The sequence below is a fragment of the Phytophthora cinnamomi genome (assembly GCF_018691715.1).
Source record: "Phytophthora cinnamomi strain GKB4 chromosome Unknown Contig96, whole genome shotgun sequence".
Lineage (NCBI taxonomy): Eukaryota > Oomycota > Peronosporomycetes > Peronosporales > Peronosporaceae > Phytophthora > Phytophthora cinnamomi.
The window spans coordinates 104,317-130,112 of NW_027151029.1; the positions used below are offsets into that span (position 1 = coordinate 104,317).

The 25,796-nt window shown below is 55.6% G+C and overlaps 10 protein-coding genes across 10 annotated transcripts; 4 read left to right on the forward strand and 6 right to left on the reverse strand.

Moving 5' to 3' along the window:
• Position 1: 1 nt before the first annotated feature.
• Positions 2 to 2,534, reverse strand: IUM83_18137 (Apoptosis-inducing factor B; the record flags this gene model as incomplete). The annotated part of the gene is made up of 3 exons (XM_067943120.1): positions 2 to 694; positions 758 to 904; positions 972 to 2,534. 3 exons carry the CDS (start codon positions 2,532 to 2,534, stop codon positions 2 to 4), a joined length of 2,403 nt encoding a protein of 800 aa, XP_067783756.1.
• Positions 2,535 to 2,813: 279 nt separating this feature from the next.
• On the reverse strand, positions 2,814 to 4,423 carry IUM83_18138 (WRKY transcription factor 19; the record flags this gene model as incomplete). The annotated part of the gene is made up of 3 exons (XM_067943121.1): positions 2,814 to 3,570; positions 3,642 to 4,245; positions 4,336 to 4,423. The coding sequence occupies 3 exons, from the start codon at positions 4,421 to 4,423 to the stop codon at positions 2,814 to 2,816; spliced, it is 1,449 nt and encodes a 482-aa protein (XP_067783755.1).
• A 352-nt stretch (positions 4,424 to 4,775) lies between these two features.
• On the forward strand, positions 4,776 to 6,563 carry IUM83_18139 (Nucleolar complex protein 4; the record flags this gene model as incomplete). Its single annotated transcript, XM_067943122.1, has 1 exon — positions 4,776 to 6,563. The coding sequence occupies one exon, from the start codon at positions 4,776 to 4,778 to the stop codon at positions 6,561 to 6,563; it is 1,788 nt and encodes a 595-aa protein (XP_067783754.1).
• Positions 6,564 to 6,792: 229 nt separating this feature from the next.
• On the reverse strand, positions 6,793 to 7,620 carry IUM83_18140 (Peptidyl-prolyl cis-trans isomerase NIMA-interacting 1; the record flags this gene model as incomplete). The annotated part of the gene is made up of 4 exons (XM_067943123.1): positions 6,793 to 6,940; positions 7,017 to 7,081; positions 7,167 to 7,313; positions 7,396 to 7,620. The coding sequence occupies 4 exons, from the start codon at positions 7,618 to 7,620 to the stop codon at positions 6,793 to 6,795; spliced, it is 585 nt and encodes a 194-aa protein (XP_067783718.1).
• Positions 7,621 to 8,756: 1,136 nt separating this feature from the next.
• IUM83_18141 (Amino Acid-Polyamine-Organocation (APC) Family) lies at positions 8,757 to 10,460 on the forward strand (the record flags this gene model as incomplete). Its single annotated transcript, XM_067943124.1, has 1 exon — positions 8,757 to 10,460. One exon carries the CDS (start codon positions 8,757 to 8,759, stop codon positions 10,458 to 10,460), a length of 1,704 nt encoding a protein of 567 aa, XP_067783737.1.
• A 328-nt stretch (positions 10,461 to 10,788) lies between these two features.
• On the forward strand, positions 10,789 to 14,862 carry IUM83_18142 (Multidrug resistance-associated protein 1; the record flags this gene model as incomplete). Its single annotated transcript, XM_067943125.1, has 2 exons — positions 10,789 to 11,948; positions 14,415 to 14,862. 2 exons carry the CDS (start codon positions 10,789 to 10,791, stop codon positions 14,860 to 14,862), a joined length of 1,608 nt encoding a protein of 535 aa, XP_067783736.1.
• A 902-nt stretch (positions 14,863 to 15,764) lies between these two features.
• Positions 15,765 to 16,775, reverse strand: IUM83_18143 (Lecithin retinol acyltransferase; the record flags this gene model as incomplete). The annotated part of the gene is made up of 1 exon (XM_067943126.1): positions 15,765 to 16,775. One exon carries the CDS (start codon positions 16,773 to 16,775, stop codon positions 15,765 to 15,767), a length of 1,011 nt encoding a protein of 336 aa, XP_067783729.1.
• Positions 16,776 to 16,947: 172 nt separating this feature from the next.
• IUM83_18144 (uncharacterized protein) lies at positions 16,948 to 20,068 on the forward strand (the record flags this gene model as incomplete). Its single annotated transcript, XM_067943127.1, has 9 exons — positions 16,948 to 17,232; positions 17,314 to 17,408; positions 17,488 to 17,818; positions 17,890 to 17,958; positions 18,025 to 18,393; positions 18,715 to 19,153; positions 19,234 to 19,732; positions 19,791 to 19,908; positions 19,985 to 20,068. The coding sequence occupies 9 exons, from the start codon at positions 16,948 to 16,950 to the stop codon at positions 20,066 to 20,068; spliced, it is 2,289 nt and encodes a 762-aa protein (XP_067783734.1).
• A 111-nt stretch (positions 20,069 to 20,179) lies between these two features.
• On the reverse strand, positions 20,180 to 21,715 carry IUM83_18145 (Macrophage erythroblast attacher; the record flags this gene model as incomplete). The annotated part of the gene is made up of 2 exons (XM_067943128.1): positions 20,180 to 21,186; positions 21,271 to 21,715. 2 exons carry the CDS (start codon positions 21,713 to 21,715, stop codon positions 20,180 to 20,182), a joined length of 1,452 nt encoding a protein of 483 aa, XP_067783735.1.
• Positions 21,716 to 23,030: 1,315 nt separating this feature from the next.
• IUM83_18146 (uncharacterized protein) lies at positions 23,031 to 25,085 on the reverse strand (the record flags this gene model as incomplete). Its single annotated transcript, XM_067943129.1, has 13 exons — positions 23,031 to 23,036; positions 23,105 to 23,236; positions 23,308 to 23,382; positions 23,452 to 23,596; positions 23,677 to 23,744; positions 23,818 to 23,925; positions 24,005 to 24,106; positions 24,184 to 24,249; positions 24,335 to 24,488; positions 24,562 to 24,664; positions 24,751 to 24,841; positions 24,926 to 24,957; positions 25,028 to 25,085. 13 exons carry the CDS (start codon positions 25,083 to 25,085, stop codon positions 23,031 to 23,033), a joined length of 1,140 nt encoding a protein of 379 aa, XP_067783706.1.
• Positions 25,086 to 25,796: the final 711 nt, after the last annotated feature.

Genomic DNA, 25,796 nt, shown 5'->3' on the forward strand with positions numbered 1-25,796 from the left:
TCTACATGACGCTCCTGGACGACTGGGCGTGGCGGGGGATGCGTGGGCCTTGGCTGACGTCGTTGTCGCTCTCGTCGTCGTCCACGTTGTAGTCCTCGTCGTCGGGGAAGCTGCTGATGGTGACGCGCGTTGGCTGCTCGAGGCTGCTGATGTTCATGTACGGCTGCCTAGCGCGCCGGAACACGCGGCGGTAGAGATAAGCCAGCGTGAGCACGATGATCATCGCGCAGGAACTCATGATGATGTAGCCGAACTGAAGCAGCGAGGACGGCTGGTTGTCGTCCAAACTCGAGCCGTTCGCAGCCAGAGCAGTGGTGTCTTGAGTCGTGACATTGGAAGAAGACTGGGAAGTGACGTCCTGGTCGTCGTCGGAGGCCTTCACCTCATCGTCCAGCGTAGTGTCGCCACTCTCGCTGTCGTCTCCACTGTCTTCGCTTTCTTCGTCGTCGGACTCGGACTCGGACTCGCCCTCATCCGTGGAGGTTGTGGTAGATACGTCTTCGCTGGAGTCGTCACTTTCATCCTCATCTGATGAAACACCCTTTGTACGCTCTTCGCCAATAGTTGGTGGATCTGCGCTGTCATTGCTATCCTCACTGTCGCTCTGACTCGAGGCGTGCAGAGTGGACGCTGCCGATTTCTGCAACTTCGTAGGATTAGTTGCCGGTTTCTTTGCTGTATCGATGGTGATGACCTGCAATTCAATCCATGTCAGCATATCCACATTCATGAACATCCTGCAGCGAGTTGCACGTACCGGTGACGTCCAATCAAGAGTACCCTGCACTCGATGACCATTCCACTCAAAATTCCAATTGGGGTTGGTTCGAGCATTCACCAGATGCGACTGTGGTGGGACGTGCGGCGACGGAGAATCATTGCCAGTATCTTGCTTCTTCCAGTCCTAGAAAACAAAATACACTACGTCAGAACGCGCACTCTTTATCAAAAAACAAGTATGGGTAGCTTACCTGATCTACAGTTGCCACAGCTCGAACGTACAGCTTGTCAGAGGTGACATTTTGAAGATTCAGACACGTAACAAACAGCGACGTCCCCATCGTATCGACGTTGGCAGCAGTAGCTTCAGAGGAATCCGATGCAAACTCATAGAATCGGCGAGTAGTGCCTTTTTGAGTTGCGGTCTCCATCAAAATGCTTCCATCGTCAAACTTCGGGCTGGATGACACTTGAACATGTGTACTATCGACGGTAAGTGCACCAAGTACTTCCCACGCAATTTGCAATTTGGAGTGCGTTGGGTCGGTAACACTGCAGTCCGAGACGTTGCATGTTGCTACCTCGTTGTGCTCCCATGCCAGAGCACCACAGCCCATCTCAGTGACCTGGTTCGCTTCGGAGTTTGTCGTGTACAAGCTTGCTGCAGGGAACGCGCTCAGCAAGTTTTGGCTTTGGGAAGTGGATGCATCCACCCAGCGCACCAGAGGCTGGACCATCTCGATCATCATGAGTGCCAGGCGCACATTTCGCGGTACATGACCCACAAACTCTTTCTTGATGCTATCAGTTCTGTAGAAGTCGACGTTGGCTTTGTATAACTCCTTGAAGTTTCCCAAATCGCCTGGCCTCGGTTCCTTGGCATTCGATGTCTCCACCAACATGTTGAAAGCGCGGTGCGTGATATTGTTGTAAACCGTCTTCTCCTTCGGGTACCCACCAAAGGTAGTAGGCTCACACGGGTGGAAGGGCTGCGAGTTCGCGCTGTAGAACTGATTTTCCCACGACGCCGCGTAGCCCCAGTCCTCCATTCCACCAGTTACGCCGTAAACAACGTCGTTCATAGTTCCCGACGGGTAAAGCTTCCCATCAGGGAAGACACCTGCAAAGTTGGACAAGGTGTGACCAATCTGGAACTGAGCCATGTGATCCGGAGACTTCTCGCTCGGCTTGGTCTCGTCCCCGTTCATATAATGATCCGGTGACCCCCACTCGTACGCCACGGCTCGCGTCCCGCCATGGAAAGTCACCGCCAACTGGAAAATGTGGTCTCTCCAGATCTCGTTCACCACTCGAGACGTCATGGTCTGCATGCACTCGGCTCCGGACCTCATGTAGTTGTAGTCTCGGTTCGGGTCCACCGTCAGCTCCTCGCGGTGGTTGTGCGAGTAGCCGTACGCATTGGTCATGGGCGTCACCAGCACGTTCCTCGTGTTCACCAGCTCCTTCAGCCAGCGCTGCGTGTCCACAGTGGGCTTTGAGCTGTCGTCCTTCGCATAGCGCGACGTCGCGTGTGCAAGCAAGGCAACCAGCTCAATGGCGGCGTTGGGGCCAACACGCTCGTCGCCGTGCAGTGCTCCACTGATGAAGACCTCGGGGCGCTGCGGGTCGCTCGCCAGCGTCGAGTGGTTGGTCAGGTGCACCACGAACTGCTTGCACGGCTCCGTGGCCTTCGTGCCGTCGTCCACGATGCACTGCAGCTCGCTGGGGTATGGCAGGCCGTACGTCTCCTGGGCGACAGACACCTGCACGACGTCCGGGAACGAGGCGTTGAGCTCCAGCAGGTACGCGGTCATCTCGGCATACGTCCGGTAGTTGATGGGCGGGGACGGAGGGTAGTCTTGGGCGGCAACGGCCCCCAGAAGCCCCGCGCCCAGCGCCAGCATCAAGCGGCGGCGGAGCATCGCGGTACGTGGCACAATCGGTAGTCGAGCACTGGAAAAGAGCTGAAATGAACGAAAATTACGGTTTTGAGCACATGGCTACATGTTGTTGAGGACGATGACATGTAAGTACTGTGGCTACGTTGCGACTACGAGTAGTTGGGTTTTGTGTACTATGTACTACGCATGAGCTTAGATTGTCGCGACCGACTCGCTGGTTAAATATGAATTCGCCGCCACGCGCGGGAGTTCTTCGGGCAGGTGGGATAGCTCCATGTCCAGGTGGTCGTCGCAGTAGCCGCCGCCCAGCACCCACTTCTTGCAGTACGTGTACGAACACTTCTTGCCGCCGCCGTGGCCCTTGCAGTAGCCCCCGCCACGCTCGATCGCGCTGCAACCGTCCTCCTTACACTTGGTGCCGCCGCCGTGACGGATGCACAGCCCCTTGCCTTTTTGCTTGTTGGTGCAGCCTTCGTGTTGACACAGCTTGCCGCCGCCATGAGCCTTGCAGAGCTTCCGATTCTGAGCCGCGCGCTCACAGTTCGGAATGCTGCACATGACCTTGCCGCCGTGACCGCGGCAGCGCTTGTTCACCTGGCGGATTTTGTCGCAACCTTCCACGACACACTTTCGTCCTCCACCATGAGCGATACAGTGACCGCCACCAAGGTCGTACTTCGTGCATCCAAGCGTCTTGCAGCGTTTACCTGGACCCTTATGCTCCAGACAGATGCCTCCGCCTAAAGCCCAGTTCTTGCAGTCGTCAGCCTCGCACTTCTTGCCGCCACCGTGGGCCTTGCAAAACCCGCCTCCGCGATCCACTTTCGTGCAATCCTTTGCCTGACACTTCTTACCGCCACCGTGCGAAATGCAGCGACCTCCGCCAATATCACGCCTCTTACAGCCCTCCTCCTGGCAAAATCTGCCGCCACCGTGGGCCTTGCAATACCTGTTTCACATGTGGCCCAATGAACTTTCTCCCCCTGACTTTTCATCAGGAGAAAAGAAACTTGCACGTACCCTCCTTCCATCCTCTTGTTCTCACATCCTTCAATCGGGCACAAGGGCTTGCCGCCATGGCCCGAGCAATACCCATAGCCTTGGACCTGCTTGTTGCATCCGGGTTGTTTGCATTTCTTGCCACCGCCATGCTTGATGCAGTATCCGTTTCCCTGGTTAAACTTGTTGCACTTGGGGTGTTTGCAGAACTGACTGAGCTTATGAATGGCGCAGCGTCCATCCAGTCCCGTGGCTGCGCGCTTGCACCTCTCGCGCTCTTTGTTGTAATATCTGCAGGTCTTCTTGGACAGCACAAACGTATCATTCGATCGAATAGGTGCTGGTGTTGTCTCAACGCAGCGGCTGCCACGAAACTCCGGTCGCACTCGCGCAGTCGCCAGCTGCAGCACGCCGTTCACCGCGGCGGCAGCCTCCTCCGCCTCCGCTTGAGCGGCCGCGACAGCTTCCTCCGCCTCTGTGTCTGTGTCCTTCTGCTCCTGTTCCGCCTGGGCCAGCAGCATCCTGGCGAACTCGGCCCCGTCATGGTCGATCTCCGGCAGTCCGTCGGCCCCCACGAACGACGTACGGAAGTCCAGCTCGGACGACTGCGCAGTCGACAAATCGGCTATGGATTGTCAAATAACACGGAATACAAAGTCAGTACGCACTGCATATTCTCCACTGCAATGGAAAGAAACTGTGGACGGCCACGCACGCATGGAAGCCTGGATGTTGGCGTCGTCCGGCCTCATGCCCCGCAGGAAGCGCAGATAGTCGTTCTCGCGCTCGTCGGAGGCGTCCATAGCTCCCTCCAGTCGCCGCCTGACCTCAATAGGTGGCTAATACACTGCAGCAATGTCCTGCCAGCGCAATTCGCAGCCTAAATCGATGGAGAACGGCCCCTACAGCGGAGGACGCGGCGCTGCAATGCAGGCAGGCAGGCAGGCGCTTCTTCCGTAACGACGTGCCGTCAATTGGCGCCGTTTAACCTGCCGTTCAATTGGTAGAAATGGAGCTCAATTTTCCGACGAATCGCAGTGACGTATGGGAAACTAGGTAATTTCATGATATGATGCACGAGAGGCAACTTTTGGGTGCCAGTCAATAAGTGCAACCATCGCACTCCACCAAGTGACCAGCTCCAGCGCACTGACCATGGCGAGCGCGGCGGAGATCAAGCAGCTGGAGGCCCGCATCAAGGAGGATGTCAAGCAGGTGAACGAGCTGCCCAAGGTGGTGAAGGCGCTGCAGAGCGGCGACAAGGCCGTGGCCCAGGCGGCCATGCAGAGCACGCGCCGCCTGCTGCTCTTCTTCCTGGACAAGGGCGACCTGCAGCTCAAGCCCGCGGCGCAGGAGGCCAAGAAGGCCAAGGGCGGCGACTCACAGGCCATCGACAAGTTCCGCCGCTGGCTCTGGGACGTCTACGTGGGCTTCATCAAGACGATGCAGCAGTGGATCGGGGACGCCGAGGCCGACGCCAACCTGCGCGTGGGCGCGCTGCGCACGCTGATGGAGTTCGTGTCGCGCGAGGGCGAGATCCGCGGCGGCAACGGGCCCGTCTTCGGCAACGAGACCTTCGCGCGGGTGGTGCAGCAGCTGGTTACCACGGAGAAGCTCAAGGGGGAGCTGGCCAGCGTGTTCAAGGGCGAGTTCGTGGCCGCCTACATGGACGTGCAGTACTACACGCTCAAGAACTTGGCGCAGATCCTGGACAAGGCGCACGAGACGGACGAGAAGGAGGACCTGACGCTCGTGGCCAACGCCCTGAGGATGCTGAACATGGTGCAGATGCCGTATGCCGACGACGAGATCACGTCGTTCCTTGTGGAACCGAAGGACGCCAGTCTGCCAGAGCAGGAGATGGTCAGCAGTGATGAGGAGAGCGACGCGGATGAGGAGGAAGAGGTGCTTGCCACTGCTGGATCGAAGCGCAAGGCAGGAGATGCCAAGGCGAAGAAGACGAAGAAGACGCGCGGACTGCGCAACGTGAAGCAGCACCGGCACGCTTTCAGCTTGGCCTGGATCGCTGTGCTGCGCCACAAGCTGCCGCAGACATCATACAAGAAGGTGCTGGTGCAGCTGCCGGATGAGATCATGCCGAACCTGGTGAACCCGCTGCTGCTCGCGGACTTCCTTACGGACTCGTACAGCATCGGTGGCGTCACGAGTCTGTTGGCGCTGAACAGTCTGTTCATCCTCATTCAGGACTACAACTTCGACTCGCCCGACTTCTACAACAAACTTTATGCACTGCTGGACGACCCAGCGCTGTACTCTGCGAAGCAGCGTGACCGCTTTTTCGGCCTGTTGAACCTCTTCCTGTCGTCTTCGCACCTGCCGGCCTACACTGTGGCAGCTTTCGCCAAGCGGCTGTCGCGTAGTGCTCTGACGGCCGAGCCGGGCGCTATCCTGTTTATTATTCCGATGGTGTACAACCTCATCCTGCGTCACAAGGAGTGCTTGCAGCTCATCCACCGCACCGGTGCATTCACCGCTGCCGAGAAGGCTGCCAAGCGCCGAGAAGAACTGGCAAGCGGCACGGCTGTTGATGCTGCGGCAAAGAAGCTGTCGAAGGAAAAAACAGAGTTGGTGCTGAAGGATGGCCACGACCCATTTGTGAACGACGAGCTCGACCCAATCAAGTGCAATGCCCTGCAGAGTTCGCTGTGGGAGCTGTACACACTCAAGCACCACTACAACGCTGACGTCGCTCTGAAGGCCCGGATGTTTGAGGAAAAGCTGCGTCACCAGTTTGTCGACGTGGACGAAAGCATGGAGATCACGTACAAGAGTCTCTTCGACAAGCAGCTGAAGCGCAAGGAGAAGGGCAAGGTGGCTCTCGCATTCCAGCCCTGTAAGACTCTTTTCTCGAACGGTGTCGACGCTGATGACGGCGAAATCAAGGAAGAAGACAACATCTTCGCCAAGGTTTTCGAGCTTTAGATTTTGTATCCAGCTTTCCTCAGCTAATATATCCATCCCATAGACTGCGTACAGGCACCAACGTGTTCATCGGATTGTTCGAGTTGCGCTCAGAGCCAAAGAATCGGGGCACGTGCGATTTCCTCAGTGTGTATGTTGGGCAAATATCAACAAAATGTGGCTAGGTTGAAGGTGTTGCTTCCTGGCGCGTATCCACAAACCCGGCCACTCTGATGTCAGGCCGGTTTACTTATGCGATGCGCAGAATGACGTGGATACCGCTGTCGCTTTCCACCAACTCGCTCAGTTCGCCCACTTTCAGCGCGAACGCCGCCTTCTCGAAGGACGGGGTCATCTTCCCACGTGTAAACGGACCCAGGTCGCCTCCGCGCTTCGCACTGCATCGACACGATACCCAATCATCGCGTCAATCCTCACCACGCCCTCAACTATTACCTCTGCAGTCAAACACACCTGCTGCAGTCGCTCTCCTCCTTGGCAATTTCCTCAAAAAGCTCGCGCAGAGCTTCAGATGATCTCTGTAGCAATGATTGGATCGTAGCATAGTTACATTCATCCGTCAGAGCCTCCTCCCCTCAATTCAACAACCCCCAGCCATCGTACATCGGGGTTGGCCTCCACACAGGCCAGGAGTTTGTCCCGGATGCCTCCCGCCTTGGCCTCCGCCACCGCCTTGCTGCGGGTGATGGTCTCCTGTCGCCATGACGACGGTCTCCTGGATCCCGAGTGCTTCACGAGGATATGCAGCGCCTGTAGCCCGCACAATAAGGTCAGCACCACTTGGCTACATTGCGCACCTTTCTCCCCGCAGGACGAAGGCAAAGCAACGCACCTGGACGCTCTCCGAGCCGGCCGAGCCGTCGGCCGAGCGGCGCTTCTTCTTGTCCGCGTGGGCGGCCGCCGCTCGGTGCCGGAACTCGCGCTCCTTGGCGTGCACGTGCGACAGCTTCCAGGTCTTCTCGCCGCTCTTGACGTGCAGGAAGTAGACCTTGCCGGGGCGGCTCTTGCTCTGCACCTCCTTCCAGCCGCGGGGCAGGTCCTTGGCCGTCGCGCTCATGTCGCCTTGGTCTCCTTTTGAGAGCTGAGGTTTCGCTCGCACGCGATTCGCGGAAAATGGCAGCCTCTGTTAATGCATAATACTTGCGTGTTATTAATAATATGTTGTAAAGTAATATAGTAGTTTTCTTTTACGACAAATGTTTTAGTAAATTGTTTTTAAATTTGTGAACATATGATAAATTGTTGTAAATACACCGTAGTTTCTATGTAAATAGCCCTTTTCTGGCAAACCATAAAATTTCATGTAGTCTTTGTGAGGTAACTTATCCCAATACACAGTATTAATAACCGCCATCCAGTCTCCTGTTATACTGAAGATTTTGTTCCCGAAGAAGAGAGCTCATCGAAGCAGACTCCGCTGGGGCAGCTCTAAGCGGCAAGTGGAGGTGTTGAGGCATCCAACAAGCGCCGCGTCAAAAAGATAGTCGATGTCCAGTCGACAGGGCGTGATAGGAGCGTGAAGATTTGCACAGTCGGCCTGCTTGGACTTGGACGTGGCGGTGGCTGTCCGTGGAATTTGGCGTGTTCCCTCTCGGACGCGTGCAGCCAGGCAGGGCGGCGGTGGATCGCTGCCAAGTCTTGCCAACCAGTCCAGCTACACAGCAATTATCCTCGCGCCCGCCGAAGCACCGGGAGCGGAGCGACGGTAGACGACGATGATGACGGTCGCGCGACTGCAAGAAGCGCAATATGTTTTGGCGTGTATGTCATCGGCTCTGCTCCAGCCATTCTCCAGCGTTCCGTTGTCGAGACCGCGGCCCATCCCCGCCACATTCATGCAGCCGACATCCCCACAAGATCCATCAGGTCGCGATTCAACGCATAGGGACTGCGACCGCGCAAGACATCCGGAATTCCGCCCGGCGTATGCACTGCTAAACGACCAAAGACGAGGAAAGCGGTGCAGGTTGGGCGAGTCCGCGCGTGACACGCGTGCGGATCGCAGCTCGATTGGGTGGTGCCGCAGCTTTCGCTAGCGGGTCCATGTCGCCGAGCGCTCAAGCCTCGGCTCAGCTCATCTGCGCTCGGCTTCAGCTCTGCTCGCTCATTCTTCTTTTGTCGACGCAAGTGGCAGCACGCGAACACCTCGCCCCGCTCCCATCGGCTCAGACTTCCCACAGATTGACAAGCGCAATGGCCGAGACTCGCCGCTCTGGGATTTCGGCGCTGTGGCGCACCAAGCCCATGGCGGTCATCCACGCCGAGGAGAACTCGCAGGACATTCCCCGTACGCTAAACCTTTTTGACCTTTGCTGTATCGGAGTCGGCGGAACTATCGGCAGCGGCATCTTCTCCACCGCCGGGTCGATCATCTCGGAGACTGCCGGCCCCGCCGCGGTGGTGAGCTGGCTTATTGGCGGTGTCATTTGCTGTCTCAATGCGCTGGCTTACATGGAGCTGTCTACGCGCGTGCCGTCCTCGGGCAGTACGTACGCGTACGCCTACCACACGATTGGAGAACTCCCCGCCGTCGTCGCCGCTTGGTTGCTGACGCTCGAGTACGCCGTGTCCGGTGCTGGTGTGGCGCGTAGCTGGGGCGACAAGGTCGAGGAGTGGCTGCTGATCGAGCACCCGGACAAGAGTTTCCACTGGCTCAACCTGCAGTCCGCTAACCTGAGCGGTGGCCTCATCCAGTTCTTGAGCATGGTGGTGCTGTTGATGGGCGTTCGATTCGGCAAAGCTTTCGTGAACACCGTCACCATTATCAAGATGTGCGTCGTTGCCTTCATCATCATCGCCGGCTTCGCTGCCATGAACCCCGACAACCTGTCGCCGTTTGTTCCTACACGCACCGAATTGGACGGCGCCATGGCCTTCGGAACGCAGGGTATCATCACCGGCGCCTCGCAGGCATTCTTCGGCTACGTTGGCTTTGATGAAGTTTGCTGCCTCGCCGGCGAGACCAAGAACCCCAAGAAGATCATGCCCATTGCCGTCATGGCCGTCGTGATCGGCACGATGGTGCTGAGCGCGCTGTGCTCGCTCGTGCTGGCCGGCATGGTGAACTACCTCGACGCTGGCAGTTTCGGTGATGGATTTGAAGGTCACGGCTGGAAGTGGGCTGGCACCATCGTGCGCGCTGGTGAGGTGGTGACGATGCCCGTAGTGGCGCTCATCGGTTTCCTGGCCCAGCCGCGTCTCAACTACGCTCTTGCCTGCGACGGACTCCTGCCTCGCGTCTTCGCTGAGGTGGACTCCAAGGGCAACCTGTTCAAGAACACGCTCATCACGGGTCTGTTTTTCACCGTCATCGCCGTTGTGGTGCCGTTCGACACGCTGTGGGACATTGTGAACTTCGGCGTCATGATGTCGTTCATCATCGCCAACATCTCGTTGATGCTGGCGCGGATGAAGCCGCAGTCGCCCAAGGTGGCTCCTCTCCTGGTCGCTGCCATGTTTGTGACGTCCGTATGCGCGGCCTTCCTGTACCAGGAGGGCTACGAGAACAACTCGTCCTCGGTGTGCCTGGTTCTCGCAATCATCTTCCTCGTCATCACCGTGGGCATCTCGGTGGTGCTGTTTATCAAGTGCCCGCAGACTGCCAACTCGCCCGGTCTGTTCACCGCTCCTCTGGTGCCGTTCATCCCGATGATCAGTATCCTCGCCGACTGGTACATGATCGCGCAGATCGGTCACCTGGCGCTGGGCCTCAGCGTTGCCTGGATGGCCGTCGGCGCGCTTTCGTACTTCGTCTACGGCTACTTCCATGCCGAGTCGCGCAACGACTGGAATCGCCTGCTGGGCCAGAGCCTGCCCACCCACGGCGACAGTCTCTCGGCGCCCATGCTCTCTGCGAAGTACTCGGTGCAGGACCCCAAGTCCCCCGCCATCTATTAGGTAGCTTCACATGTTAGATCGGGGCAGCCGATTTTACCCGGTTCCCCCGCTAGGTGCTGCCACGAAAGCTGCAACAATGCAGCTCGCCGCAAGTTTGACATGCAACGACTGTAGCCATCTGTAAAAGATAGCTGTATTTTTGACGCACCTAAAATAAACAGTTCTAAAATCAATATCTAAATTTCATGAATGAGTACCCAAACAAAATAGAGTTCCATAATCATGAAACGTTTCACTTCAGAAACACCACTCGACGTTTTTTCACGGACCCTCATTTTGCAATCTGCGCCACCCTCAACCTGCAATCCGTCCCGGCGGCACAAGTCTCATGCCGCTCCGCGCGCCTCCCGACGGCGGCCTGGGCGCCAACGGCGGCCCGCAAGGCCGCAGGGCCGAGTACGGCACCTTCTCCGCCTCAAGTGACGCCCAAGACGCCGAGAAACCCGAGCGATCGGACGCAGGAGCCGCCCAGTCTCCACCGCAGAAGACGCTGCCGCCGCTGCACCCCGAGTCGCCGGCCACCGCCTGGTGGCGCAAACTGTTCTTCGAGTTCTTCGACAAGAAGCGGCTGGACAGCGAGCTGGACGCGAGCCAGGTGTGGGAGCTCACGGCGGAGCACACGAGCGTCGAGGCCGCCGCGGAATTCCGCCAGGTTTACGCGCAGAGCCGCCGCTGCCGCCGCCGCTGGGGCCGCCTCAAGAGCGCCATCGTCCGCACGCACCGCTGGAAGCTCGCGGCCTGCTGGGCGCTGCAGCTCGCCAGTCTGCTGTGCGACGCCTGCACGCCCGTGCTGCTGTACATGCTGCTGGCCATGGCCATCTCCAGAGAGTACACGCAGACGCAGATCTACGCGCTCTTGGGGCTGCTGTACGTCACGGCGCTGGGCGAGGTGCTGCTGCACTGCCACAGCCACTTCCTGGGCTTCAAGATCAACATCAAGATCGTGGGGGCGCTCAGGGCGCTGGTGTTCGAGAACACCATCAGTCAGCCGGAGCACATCCCGGGCCACGCAGCAGGGAGCTACGACAGTGAGAGCGGCAAGAAGAGGATGGCCGAGGTGGCGCACTTGTACGCGGAAGACGTGGCCAACGTGGCGCGCATGGTGACACATTTGCAGTTCCTGTGGCGCAGCGTGCTGCAGATTGTGTTCGAGCTGTGCATCCTCGTGCAGGTGATTGGGATCAGGTTCAAGCCTATTGCCATCGCCTTCTTGTTCATGGCAGTGTTTGCGAAATTCCTTTCCGCGGCGGGCAGTCGACTGCAACGCAAGCTGCAGAGGAAGATCGAGGCGCGACTGAATGTGATTCATGAGTGCTTTAAAGGCATTCAGATGGTCAAGCTTAATGCGTGGGAAGACAAGATGCAGGACAAGATTAAACGCGCGAGAAAGGAGGAAAACCGCGAACGCCGCAGGGTTAATGTTGTGGCTGCGTTGCAGTACTGCGTGGGGGTGGACTCGCCCAACCTGGCCTCCATCTTTATCTTCGGGTGGGTCGCGCTGCAAGATACCAGCGCTCTTTCGCCGGCTCGAGTGTTTCCCGCGCTGCTGCTACTCCGCCGAATTAAAACACACTTCTCAAATATCGCACGACTATTTGACGTCGCTAGCAGGGGTCAAGCATCTTTCTGCAAGATCGACTGCTACCTCAACGAGTGCGACGCAAAGTCTTGTGCTCAAGACCAAGCCGAAAAGGATCGGGGTGTGCAGCTTAGCAGTGTAGGTTCGAGCGGGCCAGAAACAGTGGTGGCGATGGAGCATGCCTGTTTTGGTCAGTCGGCAGAAGAAGGCAAGGCTTTGTTGGCCAACGTTTCGTTTCGTCTTCGACGAGGGCAGTTGGCTATGCTTCAAGGAAAGGCAGGAGCCGGTAAATCCACGTTGCTCAATGCATTGCTGGGTGATATCAAGTGTTTCGATGGGGACGTTTTGGTAGCCCGAGATTGCAAGATTGCGTATTGTGCGCAGGAGCCGTGGCTGCAGACACTCAGCATCCGCGACAATATTCTCTTTGGCTCGGAATTCGACAGCAAAAAGTACTGGTGCGTGGTCGAAGCATGCTGTTTGAAGGAGGACTTGAGAATGCTCCCTGAGGGCGATAGCACGCAAGTCGGTCCAAAGGGAATCAATCTTTCTGGTGGCCAAAAAGCTCGAATTGCACTTGCGCGTGCATGTTACGCTGATGCTGATATTTATTTACTGGACTGCCCATTCGCGAGCGTGGACGCCATTGTACAAAACGAGATCTTCACTAAGTGCATTGTGGAGCTACTGCGATTCAAGACGGTATTAATGGTCACACACAACCGGGAGCTTTCGTCGTCTAGCTTCGTGGATCATGTTCTTCGCGTCGAAGATCTCACCGTTGTTGTAGAGTCAGCTGAAAAGGGTTGGGATGTCGGTCGTCATCCGTCGAGAAGAGTGGATCCAAGAAATTCGCTCCCACCTTGGCGAGGTGAAAGCAAGGGTGACGAAAATAGCAAACCTCATCCTCGGGGTCTAGCGCTCTGGGAATCCACAGCACTGCCCCTTTCCTCTGCTCATCTTGTAAAATCAATTTCACCAAAGGCGGTTACCGTCTCAAGCACCACCCAAGTACCAGTCACGTCGGAGTGTGTTGGGACCAAGGTGGCAAGGAAGTTCAAGTGGAAGGAGGAGTGGTTTTCTATCAAGACGTGGAAAATGTTGCTGAAAGGTGGCAAGTGCATGCGATATCACGTCCCTGCCAAATTCTTCCTTTTTCTCTACGCCTTTGCAGTCACATCAAAGGACGTGTTTCTTATGAAATGGAGTGACCGTGTCGACCATGGAGATGTATCCAATATGGACAGATCTGCGAACGTTTACGGCGTCCTGGTGATTAGCTCGATGATTTCAGGATTTGCCAGTTCCGTTCTGCATGCGCACGCAATGGCTAATTCTGCCAACAGAATGTTTCACGAAATGACGGCAGCTTTGCTGCATGCACCGATGACGTTCTTCTACTCGACACCTGTGGGGGAACTCTTTAACCGATACTTCAACGATATTCGCGTTCTGGATACGACTTTTGCATTGGCTTTTATGGCCATGTTTCGTTCGGCTGTGACGATTCTTGCTGCTGATGGCATTCTTTGGTATTTCACGGGTATCGCTGGTACTAGCATTCTCCTGATTGTATTATACGTGGTCAAAGAGTTCATGACGCTCGGTTTTCTAGTGGGACTTTTGCAACTTTCTTTTCGAGCCGAAGCTGCAAACCTAAATTTCATTTCAGAAGCACTTGATGGTTCCGCGACAATCCGCGCGTTTGGTCGGCAGCAAATCAACCGTTTCCGATTGGAGCACGGAGTGCTGTCCGATGAACTGATGAAGGGGCAGTATCACACGGAGGCGTTCAATAGTTTTGTATTGATCCGCTGCGATCGCGTACTCGGCATTCACATGCTACTGCTGATGTTCTTGCTGTCGATGCATAACGTTTCACCGGCTGAACTTGGACTCATGCTTTACTACGTTTTCACTATCAACTCGGACGTTTACACGCTCAGTGCCAAGCTGCTGGAAGTTGCACTATGTCTGCTGAATGTTGAGCGAGTGCGCAAGTATGGTCTTATCGAACCCGAGCTGCAAAGCTACGAAGGTAACCCGTTGACTATTCCTTCAAGCTGGCCGCATCGTGGTGACGTTATATTCGAGCATGTATCGTTCAGCTACGCAAGCTCGTCTAATGACAAGCTGTCGAACGAGAAGCCATCATTAGCACTTTGTGATGTCAGTTTTTCCGTAAAAGGGGGTGAAAAGATTGGCGTGGTTGGCCGCACTGGGTCGGGAAAGAGTTCACTGGCAATGGCCCTGTTCAGGGTTCACTCATTAGCAAAAGGACGGATTATTGTTGATGGCCTTGATGCGTCGTTGCTAAGCTTGAGTGCATTGCGCACGAATGTGTGCATAATTCCTCAATCACCTCTGTTCTACAGATGCTCAGTCCGCAATTACTTGGATCCGTTCAATGAGTTCGGTGACGTGAAGCTACTACATGCGTTGCGCTGTTGTGGACTGAAGGGCAGCATGGCGAACCTTGAAGCTGAACTGTCCGACAATGGCGAAAATTGGAGTTTAGGAGAGCGACAGATGCTGTGTCTCGCACGTGCCGTGCTGCGACCGTCACGCATTGTGGTGCTGGACGAGTCTTTTTCCGCTGTGGATCAAGCCAATCAATCTACATTGCTCAACGTACTGGATACGGCTTTCCGCGACTCGACGTTGTTCCTCATAACTCATCGCCTAGATGATGTGCTCCAATTCGACAACATCCTCGTCATGCAGGAGGGGCGAGCGGTGGAGTTTGGACCTGCAGAGGATCTTGCGGCTGACCCTGGCAGCGCGTTTTATGAGTTTTTGGAGACTACGTTGCTTTCGTACTAGTCGGGGTAAGTTTTCTCGAAAAGCGGTATCTTGCACCACGTGCACTCCACAAAATGTGTTCCAGTTGTGCCTGCGCAGCCCTGGGCTGAGAATCTCCGATGGCCAAGAGCCCAGAACCCAGCAGCGACTGAACCAGCTAGAGTCAAACTACACTTCTTCGTATTGCTAGTGTCCGTCCAACTTCGTTAGGGTTGACGCGGCCACTCGGAGGCTATGTCGTGCGTGGAGTTACAGACGAGAACATCTTGCGGTTCCATCCTGCGACTCTGGCCATGCAAAGCGCGCTTCTGTGACGCTGCCTGACGAGTGGCAACTTCACAACACTTTAATCGTGCTTGATGTATCTTGCTACTTGAAGTATTTAATAGCAACCCAATTGAGTTACATATGCTTCGCAACCAATTCAACTTGCTTGTCGAGGTCCACGAAATCCAGCAAATCTCGACGCGGGCTGCACGCGAACCCTTTTCAGGGAAGTCTGATGCAGGATCGCCGAGTAGACGATGCAGCTCAAGCTTGTTGTCTTCATTCATCATCGCCTTAACATTCGCTGGGATCTCGTGCTGCCGCCACAAGAGAGCATACTCGGCGCTAGGATAGTGAAGCCAGTAATTTCTTGAACCGCCTCTTGCCAAGGATAGTGTGTAGCACAAGAGCTTAGTGAAGCGATGGATATGCTCGCCTCACATACCGAAGCCAATGCCGCCCTACACTCACGAAGACAAAATGTATCGACAGTAATTCGTGCGTCCTGTAGATCAGTGACGGAGGCAAGAAAATACTTTCGTGTTAACATGCAGTCAAGTTACCCCAGCGAGAGAACAATTAACGTAATATACAAGCAATTAATGCACCATCCCAACAACGCACACTTGAGGCACCGATGAACACCGCAGCTGTCATCACTCGTCGTCCCAATGCAAGAGATGCTTCGCTCGTAGCTTGGTGGACTTGTGGATTTCCTCCGCCTCCGTAATCGGCACACGGCAGTACGGGCAGCACTTTTCCCCTTCCATGTTGGCCTGGAACGCCGCGTAGCACACACCGCACGTGAAGTGGTCGCAGGAGAACGCCACCGCGCGCACACGCAGCAAGTCCGAGTAGCAGATACCGCATTGCAGTTCGTCCTCCGCCAGTCGGTTTGCCAGCGTATTGTGCCGTTCGTCCGAGTACTTCCGGGCCGAGTCGGCCGCCGCGCGGCGTCGTCGAGTCTCGACCCAGTCTTCCATCTGCGTCATCGCGTCAATAGCTGCCGGCGCACAGGCCGCGGGAAGTCCGTTCCACAGGAGTTCCCTCGCAGCGCGGCGCACCTGCTCCTCCGTCTCGTGTTGACGGTCGTCCTCCTCCGACTCAGCTTCTCCGTCCGAGAATTCCGCGGGCATACCCGCCGACGCCATGGACGTCCCCACGGCAGCGGACGTTGTGAGCGCGTCCGCCTTGGAGAACAGCGAGATGAGTCCGCCCACCACGAACCCAGCCATACCTCCCACCACTGCGCCCACCATGGCTCCCGCCAGCACCTGGTTGGCGTTGGACGCCACCTGCGGCGATGCGCCGAAGCCGTAGCGCGCCCAGGTCACAAAGTGCTCGCAGTTGTGCGCCAGGCAGCTGTACTGGGCCTCCCCGAGCCGCGACATGGCTCGCCGCACCACCTCTTCGCCCTCGATCGGGCGCAGCTCGTGGTCCACCAGCATCCGCTCGTCCAGCTCGTCCGTGAACTTCTCGGGCGGCTCCGACGCGGAGCACGTGCGCTGCACGAAGCGGATCGAGTCCACGCGCACCTGGAAGTCGCGCTCCGAGGGGGACCACAGATGCACCACGCGGCCGCTCCCGACGTACAGCGCCAGGTGGCTGTACTGGCCGCGGTCGAAGCGCACGACGTCGCCCTGCACGAACGAAGGAGTCGAAGCCATCGGGTTCCCTTCCCTGTTCTGCGCCGCTTCGAGATGAAAAATGACGCCGAATGTCCGCGGTTAAGTTTCCAATGTACCTTGATGCTTCGAATAAGTATCGAAAACTTAACCGAGTACAAACTGTACCTCGCAAGGTGCCACTCACGGTTTGAGCATTCGTTCACTAGGGTCGATGCGCAGCGCTCGGGCTGCGGATCGGCTGAAGGCGGTGCGCAGCGAGCAAGCGCAGCGCTTCGGGCAGGCCCAGCCCCCGCGCCGCTACCTGTCTGCGGGCGCGAGCCCCGTGGCGTTGACGCCCAGCTTCTCCAGCCTGTCGCCGCTGTACCCGCTGGCAGCGTCTCCGCATTCGGTCGTGTCCTCGGCCTCCTCTACCACGCTGGACGACGCCGTCGGCCGCCTCTTCACGCGCTACCTGCCCACGTTCTTCGACCTGCTGGAGAAATACCAGTACCAAAAGGTCGGTGAACGGGGCGCTCAGAGGTGTAAAAAACGTAGGGATTTACGGGGTACTGGTGGTGTTGTTTTTGTATTGTTGCAGGCGTTGTTGATACTGGAGGACGAAGAGGAGACGCAATGGAAGAGCTGGGAGGCGTTCAAAGTCATGCTGAAGCTCGGCGCGTCGTGTGAAAGCACGTAAGTGGGCGTAACGGGGGGATTGAAAGGGTGGCGGTGTGGTTTTTGAACTTTTTATTTTTTGCTTTTTGTACGGTAGGTATCATTTGATGAAGTACGTGGAAGCGGAGCTGGTGCAGACCGACACAATCGAGCAGTTGTACGGGAAGCTGGTGGTGCTCATGAACCACTTGGCGGATGAGCTCAAGCCGATTGTGAATCGACAGAGCAGACACTTTTCCGTGCATACGCCGACGGCGGGTGGAACTGGGGATGGACGTGCTAGTGTTAATGGAAGTCGTGCTGAAGACGATGGAGGCGGTGAAAGCAATGACTATGCAACCGACCCCATGCTCATGATGGAAATTGCCATGTGCGGAGACATGAGCTACTACGTGGAGCTACTGGAGCAAGGTGCTGAGTTCTTTTCGGTGCGTAGGCATAATTTTGTTGCGATGTGTAGCCATGGTATTACTCATTTGCTCGCCGTTGTTCCAAGCAGCTTCGTGTTCCGATGATACAGCTTTATCGCGGTCTGGCGCTGTCAACTGTTCCTCGTGACTACCATAATGTACGTAAAAGGTGAACAGAAATGCGCCTCACCATGTGCTTACGTAGTAAAAATCTTGAAATGTAGATCCTGAAACGACTGGAGACTCTCCTTCTACGCTTTGACGCGTTCGACCACCCACTGCTGGAAACATTAAAGCAATCAGCCATTGAGGAACTCAGCACAGTGCACGCAGCTGTTCAGTGTGAAATCCGCGTCGCTGAATATGACTTCACACGTTCAATCGTGGCACTTCACCGACTCAAGGTTCAGCTTCGCTCTTGGAGTGACCACATTGACGCTGTTTCAGACTACCCGCTTTTCGAAGGCACCGGTGTCGATTTTGGAGCTGGTGGTGATGAGGATGGTTTACTGCTCGACGAATCGGACGACAACTACGGTGTCACATCGGAGTCGATGTACTCCAACACAAGTTACCAGTCCACTTCGTCTTATGTACGTGGGCCCCTCTTAAACTCTCGTGTAAGCGGGGAGTCGTATGGTGCAAGTGGAGGCATTCCCGGTGCTGCTCCCTCGTCCCTGGTTGAGTCGCTGGTATCCTATCGTGGCGGACGGTTTGCAAATATGGGAGATACTTCCTATGATATCGCTGATGAGGTGTCCCTGCTTGAAAGACACCAGTCAGGTGTTTCGTTGAATAGCAGCTCCAGCCCAGCATCGGACACGCACAGTACTTTCAGGCGTCTGTTTTCCCACAGTAACTTGCTCCGTACCGGGTTAACGTCAGCACTGCCTATTCGGCGTGGACTTGTTCAGAAACCAGGAGATCCGTATATCAGCTCAGGTGGAGTAAACTCCTCGGTACCAACCAACACGCTTGAGCAAGCCATCTTGGGTGGTGGGGAAAATGGAACTGGAGGGAGTGGAGGCATTGGTGCTAGTTCGTTGGGGACTAGCCAAGGTAACACAAGTGGTGGAGGCATGACTGGTGGGAGCACAAACCCAGTGGCGGCCGAAATGATGGCATCCTCTATGAAGAAGCAAGAACGTGATGATGGTTTTGCGCTGCCCATTTTCCAATGGTCCAAGCGTTTTTATCGCTCACTTGTGGCCAAGTTCACACTCTACTTTCACCGCTGGCTTCAACCTTTCGAGAAAAAGACGGATTACCTCTCGCTCGAGCTTTCGCGCTTCATCAAAACTCCGCTAGGGATTTCGTATCTTCAACTGATGGATGTCTTGCTGTCCAGAGGCTGTAAGGAGCAGTTGTCATGATTTTATTTATTGTTTCCTCGCAAGTAACTAACGGGCTTATTCGATATGGCTTGTTCGCAGCAAGTCGAGGAGATGGAAGCACAATTCGCGTCATGCTTATACTTGAAACACAGGCACTTGAAAATAAGGGCGCTCATTACTATGAGAATGGATACCGGTGTCCAGGCTCCAGCAACGCTATGTACACTCGCACGGATCAAGAGAAGCAGGACGACAAGGAAGAGCAGGAAGCTAAGCAAAGGGCGATTGCTTCTGTCGGATCTGCAGACACGTCTGGGGTAAGCAGCCGCACCCATTCGCCTGCATCTTCCAGAGGAGGTGGCGCGTCGCCAGCAAATGGCCGTCGACGATCGCTGGACCAGCCGAATCATGCGCTGTTTATGCGTGTCGATCGAGAGGAGAACGAGGAACAGAATGACTTTTCGGAACTTTGGGGGCTTCGCAGCTGGCCAGCGGTGTTTTGTTATCCTGAAGGCACGTCGCCACCGCTAGCCCACTGGCCGAACATCGTCAGTCTTATCATGGATAACCGTTCTTTGCTTGACTCCGTTCGCCCAGTGTACGTCTCCGCGATTTGAGTGCTGTGATATCTCGTCCTCATCATCTATTTGCTGTAGGTTCATGCACGCGGAGCGGAGACAGAAAACAACGTATCACATCTCACAAGTGGATGAGGCCATGTACCTCGTGCTACTCTCTGAAGGAGTGAAGAAATCCAATGAAAAAGTGGCTCAGGTACGACCAAAACGTTTTGCATTGCCGAGGCTTTAAGATAATGTGCTCACGATGTGTGTTGCGGTGTGGTGAGCAGGATTTCATGCAAACTGTAACTGAAAACTTGCAGCACTCGGGGGCGTTTGCACCTTTGGCTGCAGCACCATCCACTTCGACATAGATGTTCGGGCGTACGATCGAAAGCATTTTTGTACATAGCGAGCGATCAACTGCTTCACGGGTTTTAGTTAGTCACACGTACGCGTATATGTACTTCCTCTGTAGGCTGATCTTAAAGAATGTAGACGGGCTTGACGTCAGTTGGTGAGAACACATCGTGCGTATCCATGCATTTGATCATGCCGTCGGTGCTGCGCTGCGTAAGGAGCTCGATGCCTCTCTTGCTATACACGCGGCCATTCGGGAGAACGAGAGGCGGGTTGTGCTCGTCCATGGCGCTCTGTGTTACACGGCAGACCAGTCGCGAGTGTGGATGATACGCGAACGGAAGCCCTGTGCACAGTTGGCTCCCGACTTCGCTGCACGCAGGACAGATAGGTACTGGAGAGTCTGTGTGGCAGTGCTTTCGCTTCTTGCTGCCAGGAGAGTTGTTGGTCGACTGACTGGGGCTGGTTGAACCATCTCCCTTGCTGCTGGGTTTAAACCACACCTCGTCACTCTCGTTACCACTGTCTTTGCCGTCGTCAGCAGTAGCACCAGTACCTTCGTCGCCTTCTCGACGCGGCCGTTTGCCTCGAGCTCCACTACGTGCAAGCCTCGCCTTCAAATTGGCGTCCCGTGCGAGATGGCACGCTCGTGTATTCAGCGTAGACAACCCCGCATGCAGCGCGATACAAAGTGACGGTGGGTCGTGCATTCCGTAGACATCGTTGAACGTCTTGAGGAACATCTTCTCCAGCACCAGCCACCGGTCCATCGAAAACACCTTCTCATACGCCTCAATGCCGCATTTTTCCGGCGCCTCGTAGGCCAACGTAGCCATGGCAACCTGAACTTCGCCGATAGCTGAATCACGAAGAGCCTGCTTTTCCGGCTGCATAGCCAGCGGCGTCAAATACGTGCGCGCATACTGCACAGCATCTAGCGGCTTGCGAGCGCGCACGAACTCGATGAAATCCTGCAGCCGCAGGTGGAACTCTACCTGAGACTGCAGCCGTCGAAGCCGCGAGCCATTCTGTGAGCACCACGCGATCGCTTTCGCCGTTTGATGGGCCTGCAGATTCTTCAGCACCGCTTGGCACTCTGCATGCAGTTCATGATCCACCAAATAGGCCACATCTACCAGCACAGCAACATGAAAAAAAAAAAGTTATATCACCTTCTGTCCATCCTGAAAAAAAATTGTTCCCTCGACCAACACACCTTTGGTGTCTTCAACAATCTTGGCACTCTCAAGGTAGCCTTGCCGGAGCAGATAGTCCGCGATGAGTCTGTCATTGATCGCCTGTTCTGGGCTCGTCCGCTCGTGGAGGCTCGGGGCCGAGGGGTCACGTCCGATCTTGGCCGCCTCCAGCTCCTCCAGGTACTGCGCGCGCGTGGCGCAGCTCTCGAGGTCGCGCTGCTGCTGGAGCGCGCTGCTCTTGGCGCTGTGCTTGAGCTGCTGGAGCGTGGCGGCCAGCTCGCCCAGCCGGGCGATGGCGGCCTCCGCGTCCATGCGGTGGCCGGGCTGCTGCGCGTCGCCGTCGTCCAGCGCCTCGATCTGCGCCGCGGCCTGCGCCAGCTCGCGCGTCAGCTGCTTGTGCATCAGGCGGAAGCTGCGGCTGGCGCCCTCGAAGGGCACGCGCACGAGCGGCAGACTCAGCTCCATCCTGGGCTCTGGACGGGGCGGAGGGAGACGCTGGCGGGGGGAGGGGAGAGGGCTGCTGCTGCTGCTGCTAACTCTGGCGCTGGCTCGGGGCTGGGAGCCCCCGGGGCGAGGCACAAGACAAGACACAGCAGAGAAAAGCCGTCAGGAGCAGACGCTTCTCCTGGTTGAAGCTGCATGCGCCATGGGCGCAGAGAGACCTACAGAGAGAGAGAGAGAGGCAGGGGAGACGGCGGCTAGAGAGACAGAGAGAGAGACGCAGCGCTGGCGGCGGGGAGGCGCTCGCTTGCTGGCTGGAGGCGGCTGGCTGCTAGTTGCGGAATGACGGCTCTCTCTCTCTCAGCCCATGCGCCTTCCTTCTCCGCGCGGAACTGGTTTTGTTGCACTTGACCCAGCAAACCCGGGTCGAAGTGGCGGTGGTTTCTGATAATTAGGGGAAACGACGCGCTGTGATTGGCCGAGGAGACAAAATTGGGAAAAACAAAGAACGCGCTTCACACTGTGCCTGCCTGCCACGCACGATCCATCACCGAAAGCTGCGGCGGAGACCGAGACTGAGTTGCCATACATACTCTTTGCATACTTGGTGCCTATATCTTGAGCAGTGCCGCTGCTGACACATCGGCGCATTCAGCACGAGCGTTGATGGTGAAGCGACTCAAAAGCGTCAGCGGGTCAGCAGCCCGGAGCTACTTGGTTTCCTGCCTTTCCTTCGGTTCACGTTGCAAACTGTATGGAAGCTTGGCTTGCCAGCGTTGATGAATGGCAGGCAAGGACTGAGTTTCTGGCGCCGAAAACCTGCTTGGTTGACTCACTGGGCTGCCCGTTGCGCACCATTAGAGAGCCAAGACAAACCACATCGTGAACAACGAAGCGTGTTGCTACTACGTCGTGCGTGCAAATGTTAACAGTGTTTTCAGCTGGGAAGTGAAGATGGTTGAGGGGCACTGCTACGCGTAGTGTGTGGATCAGCGAGTGTACTGTAGTAAGTACCGCCGCACAAGAGTGATTGTCAGTTAGTTGAAGTTGAAGTTGCCAGTGCCATGTGGTCTTTGGAGGCAGCAGTTCTGCCTGCAGTCAAAGGTTGAGCAATGGAAAAGGTTGACCAAACAACGAGTTGGGGTGCAGATCGCGGTAACAAGAACTCTTTCCATTCTATTCGCTGTGGATGCCTATTGCAAACTCTATTGCCAAGGGTGGCAGGCCTACTCGTTCGCTAATAGAGTAACGAGGCGAAAGAACCGATGAGCCCATGTTGGGCTACAGTACTGCTGCACATGACACGGACAATATCTCACACCCGTGCAAGCAAAAGTGCTTACTTCTGCAAAATCAAACAAAATAACACGGTTAGAATTGTGTCCAAGCGAGCTGGACAAACTGAAGACTTGCCTTGCGGTTGAAGCGCTTGCGAGTGGCCCTCTTCTCGTTCTTAGCATCGATCTTCTGCTGCTCCTCGTATGAAAGCGATTCGTACTCCTTCTGCTTCTTCTCGTTCAGTTCAGTCTGGCGGCGTGCGACCTCCTATATGTAGAGAGGACGTAACACAGTTAGGAACAGAGGCCAAGAGCAAGTTGCGAAGTTGGTGCACTTACGTCTTCCTTGGCAGAAGCAAGCGCATCGGCGGCCTGCTTAATCTTCAAACGTCTCTTGGTAGCGCTGTGCTTAGCCTGTGTACGACGGAAAATAGTGTTAGTGAAATGTTACATAGAACCCTGCCAGTCACCTGAAAAGCGTACGTTCGGCGACAGCTTAATGGTGGCTCCAGCGCCATCAACCAGGGCGAACACGAGCTGAAGGGCCTTCGGCACGTCCAGCTTCTTCGAACCAACCCAGAGTTTGAAACGGACCCGCAGAACGTGCCTCTGTGTCTTGGGCATACCCCTAGATATATCAAACAAGCATTTAGTCATCACATGACGGATCCACGGACGCATATACAATCATCAACAAAGGATACTTACACAATCAGTTGCTTGTTCATGTCAGTGATCACAATGTATTCGACGAAGTCTTCCAGCTCTTTGATAGTCTGTAGCAAACAATGAGGCATCGGAAAATATTTAGTGAAATCCCTTACTTCAGAAGCAAAAAAAGAAACTTACCGCTTGAAGGGAGTGCGTCAGCGCCGCCTTGGGGATCTCCGTGCAATCCGTAGCAACCCACATCGACTCAGGCACCTCCTTCACCGGAACTTGCTTCGCATGCTCGAGCTAATTGCACAGCAGCAGGCGTTTAAATAGCTATACATGGGGATTGTTCGGAGACCAATGAAAAAAAACGACAGCTTACCAGTTCAGGGAAATCCTTGGACAACGCCGTGAATCCCAGCTTCTTGCTGATGCCAAGAATGAACGGATCCACATCCTCGCCGTGAAGGCCAACATCGATCGTCTAAGCAAAATAAAGCGCAACGCGTTAAAAGTGAGTACCATACCATCGCAATTCTGCGGTTGGCATCAAGATCATACCAAGTAATCCGACGTTGGCACGATGATGCGGTAAATGCGCGAGATGAGGTCGTGGCGAGACTTCAGCTGCAATCCGCAACGAAAACAAACAAGAGAATTCAGCATCCAAGACCCTCGCATTCAACCGCACACAATCAATACAATCCGTTACCTCCAGGTCAGCAACAAAGCGCGTCAAGAAGCGGCGGCCCGTGCAGAAATACTTGAAGTTGCTGCGGCTCTCTTCAATGAGACCCATGCCGTTCTGCACGGACGATCCCGTGTACGAGAACTGAGTGCGCAGCACCGGCTCCGCTTCCTCCAGCCTACGCATCAACACCGCAACATCCATCAGCCCCCATGCAATACAGCCTCCTTCCCAACACAACTCCCCCGTACCACTTGTCCGCAATGCTGCGGTTCTGGGCCTTGCCAACGAAGTACAGCACCAAGAAGAGGATGCCGAAGCTCCAGCTGGCCGCCTCGATCGCAAAGTAGTCCGCTACAATTGGCAAGAACACGTAAAACGCGTCACTAAACGGTTGGAAATCTCAGCTCTTTCATTGCCAATTGCAGTTGCAGACGCACGGTTCTGGAACGGGATGAACTGCTTGGCCAGCGTGGCGAAGTCCCGGGGCGGCATCGCCCGCGCAGGCGTCGGGGCCGTCGTCTCCTGCGTCTAAACGCACCGCAACGCGTCAGCATCCCCCTCCAATAGAGGGCCCTCGTTTGCCATTGCGGTCTTGCCAATTCATTCACCCACCTCCACGACGTCGAATTCATCCGCTTCTTGGGCTGCAGATACGCAACACACGACGTTAGCACGCTGAGGAGCGCTGCACAACAAGGGGGAGAGGTCGCTCACCGTGCACAAACGCCAACGCCATTGCCAGCAGCGCCAGAACGCCGACCTTGCGCCACATTTTCGCCCTGCGTGTCTTTATCCGCTCGGTGAGGTGGCAGCTCGATTGTGACCGCCACGCGGTCAAGGGATCTGCTAATCGAAAAACCTCGGGCACTTGACTAGCAAAAATGAGGTTTTATAGAACGCCACGAGACAATGCCCCAGGGTAAGCTTTTTTTTAATTTTAAAGATAAAAATGAGGGACTTAGGTGATACAGTCAGTATCTAACGACGACTATAGACAGGGCCAAACCTGTCGTCTAAAGGGTGGGGCTGCCACTTCTCGTGTAACGCTGAACTAAAATTTAGTTTACGTTTAATGGAAACGAATTTTGACGGGAAGACGCTATCATACCGCCAATTTACCCTGGGCATCAGAATTAAACCATGCCCTCGGCAAAGGGGTAGTAGGGGTTCATACGACAGTGCAATGATTTTGGCTCAGATGAGACGACGGCAGCCTCCAAAGGCGCCGTACTTGACGCCCAGTGTAGAGGGATATGAAATCGAATACATGTCTGCACGTGGATTAAAATAAACCTGCAGACAAATCGGTGAGCAATTGTCACGAGTAGTCATATTTTACTTTAGGACCAATCAAACCAGGTTTCACCGCTGAGGCCGTTCGTGTTTTGGAGGTGGGATGCATATTATTTTTTTCATGTAGGAACTGGTGAGCCTGACACAGAAGCTAGGCAAAGCGGATCGTCGCATGGTGATGGACTTGTCG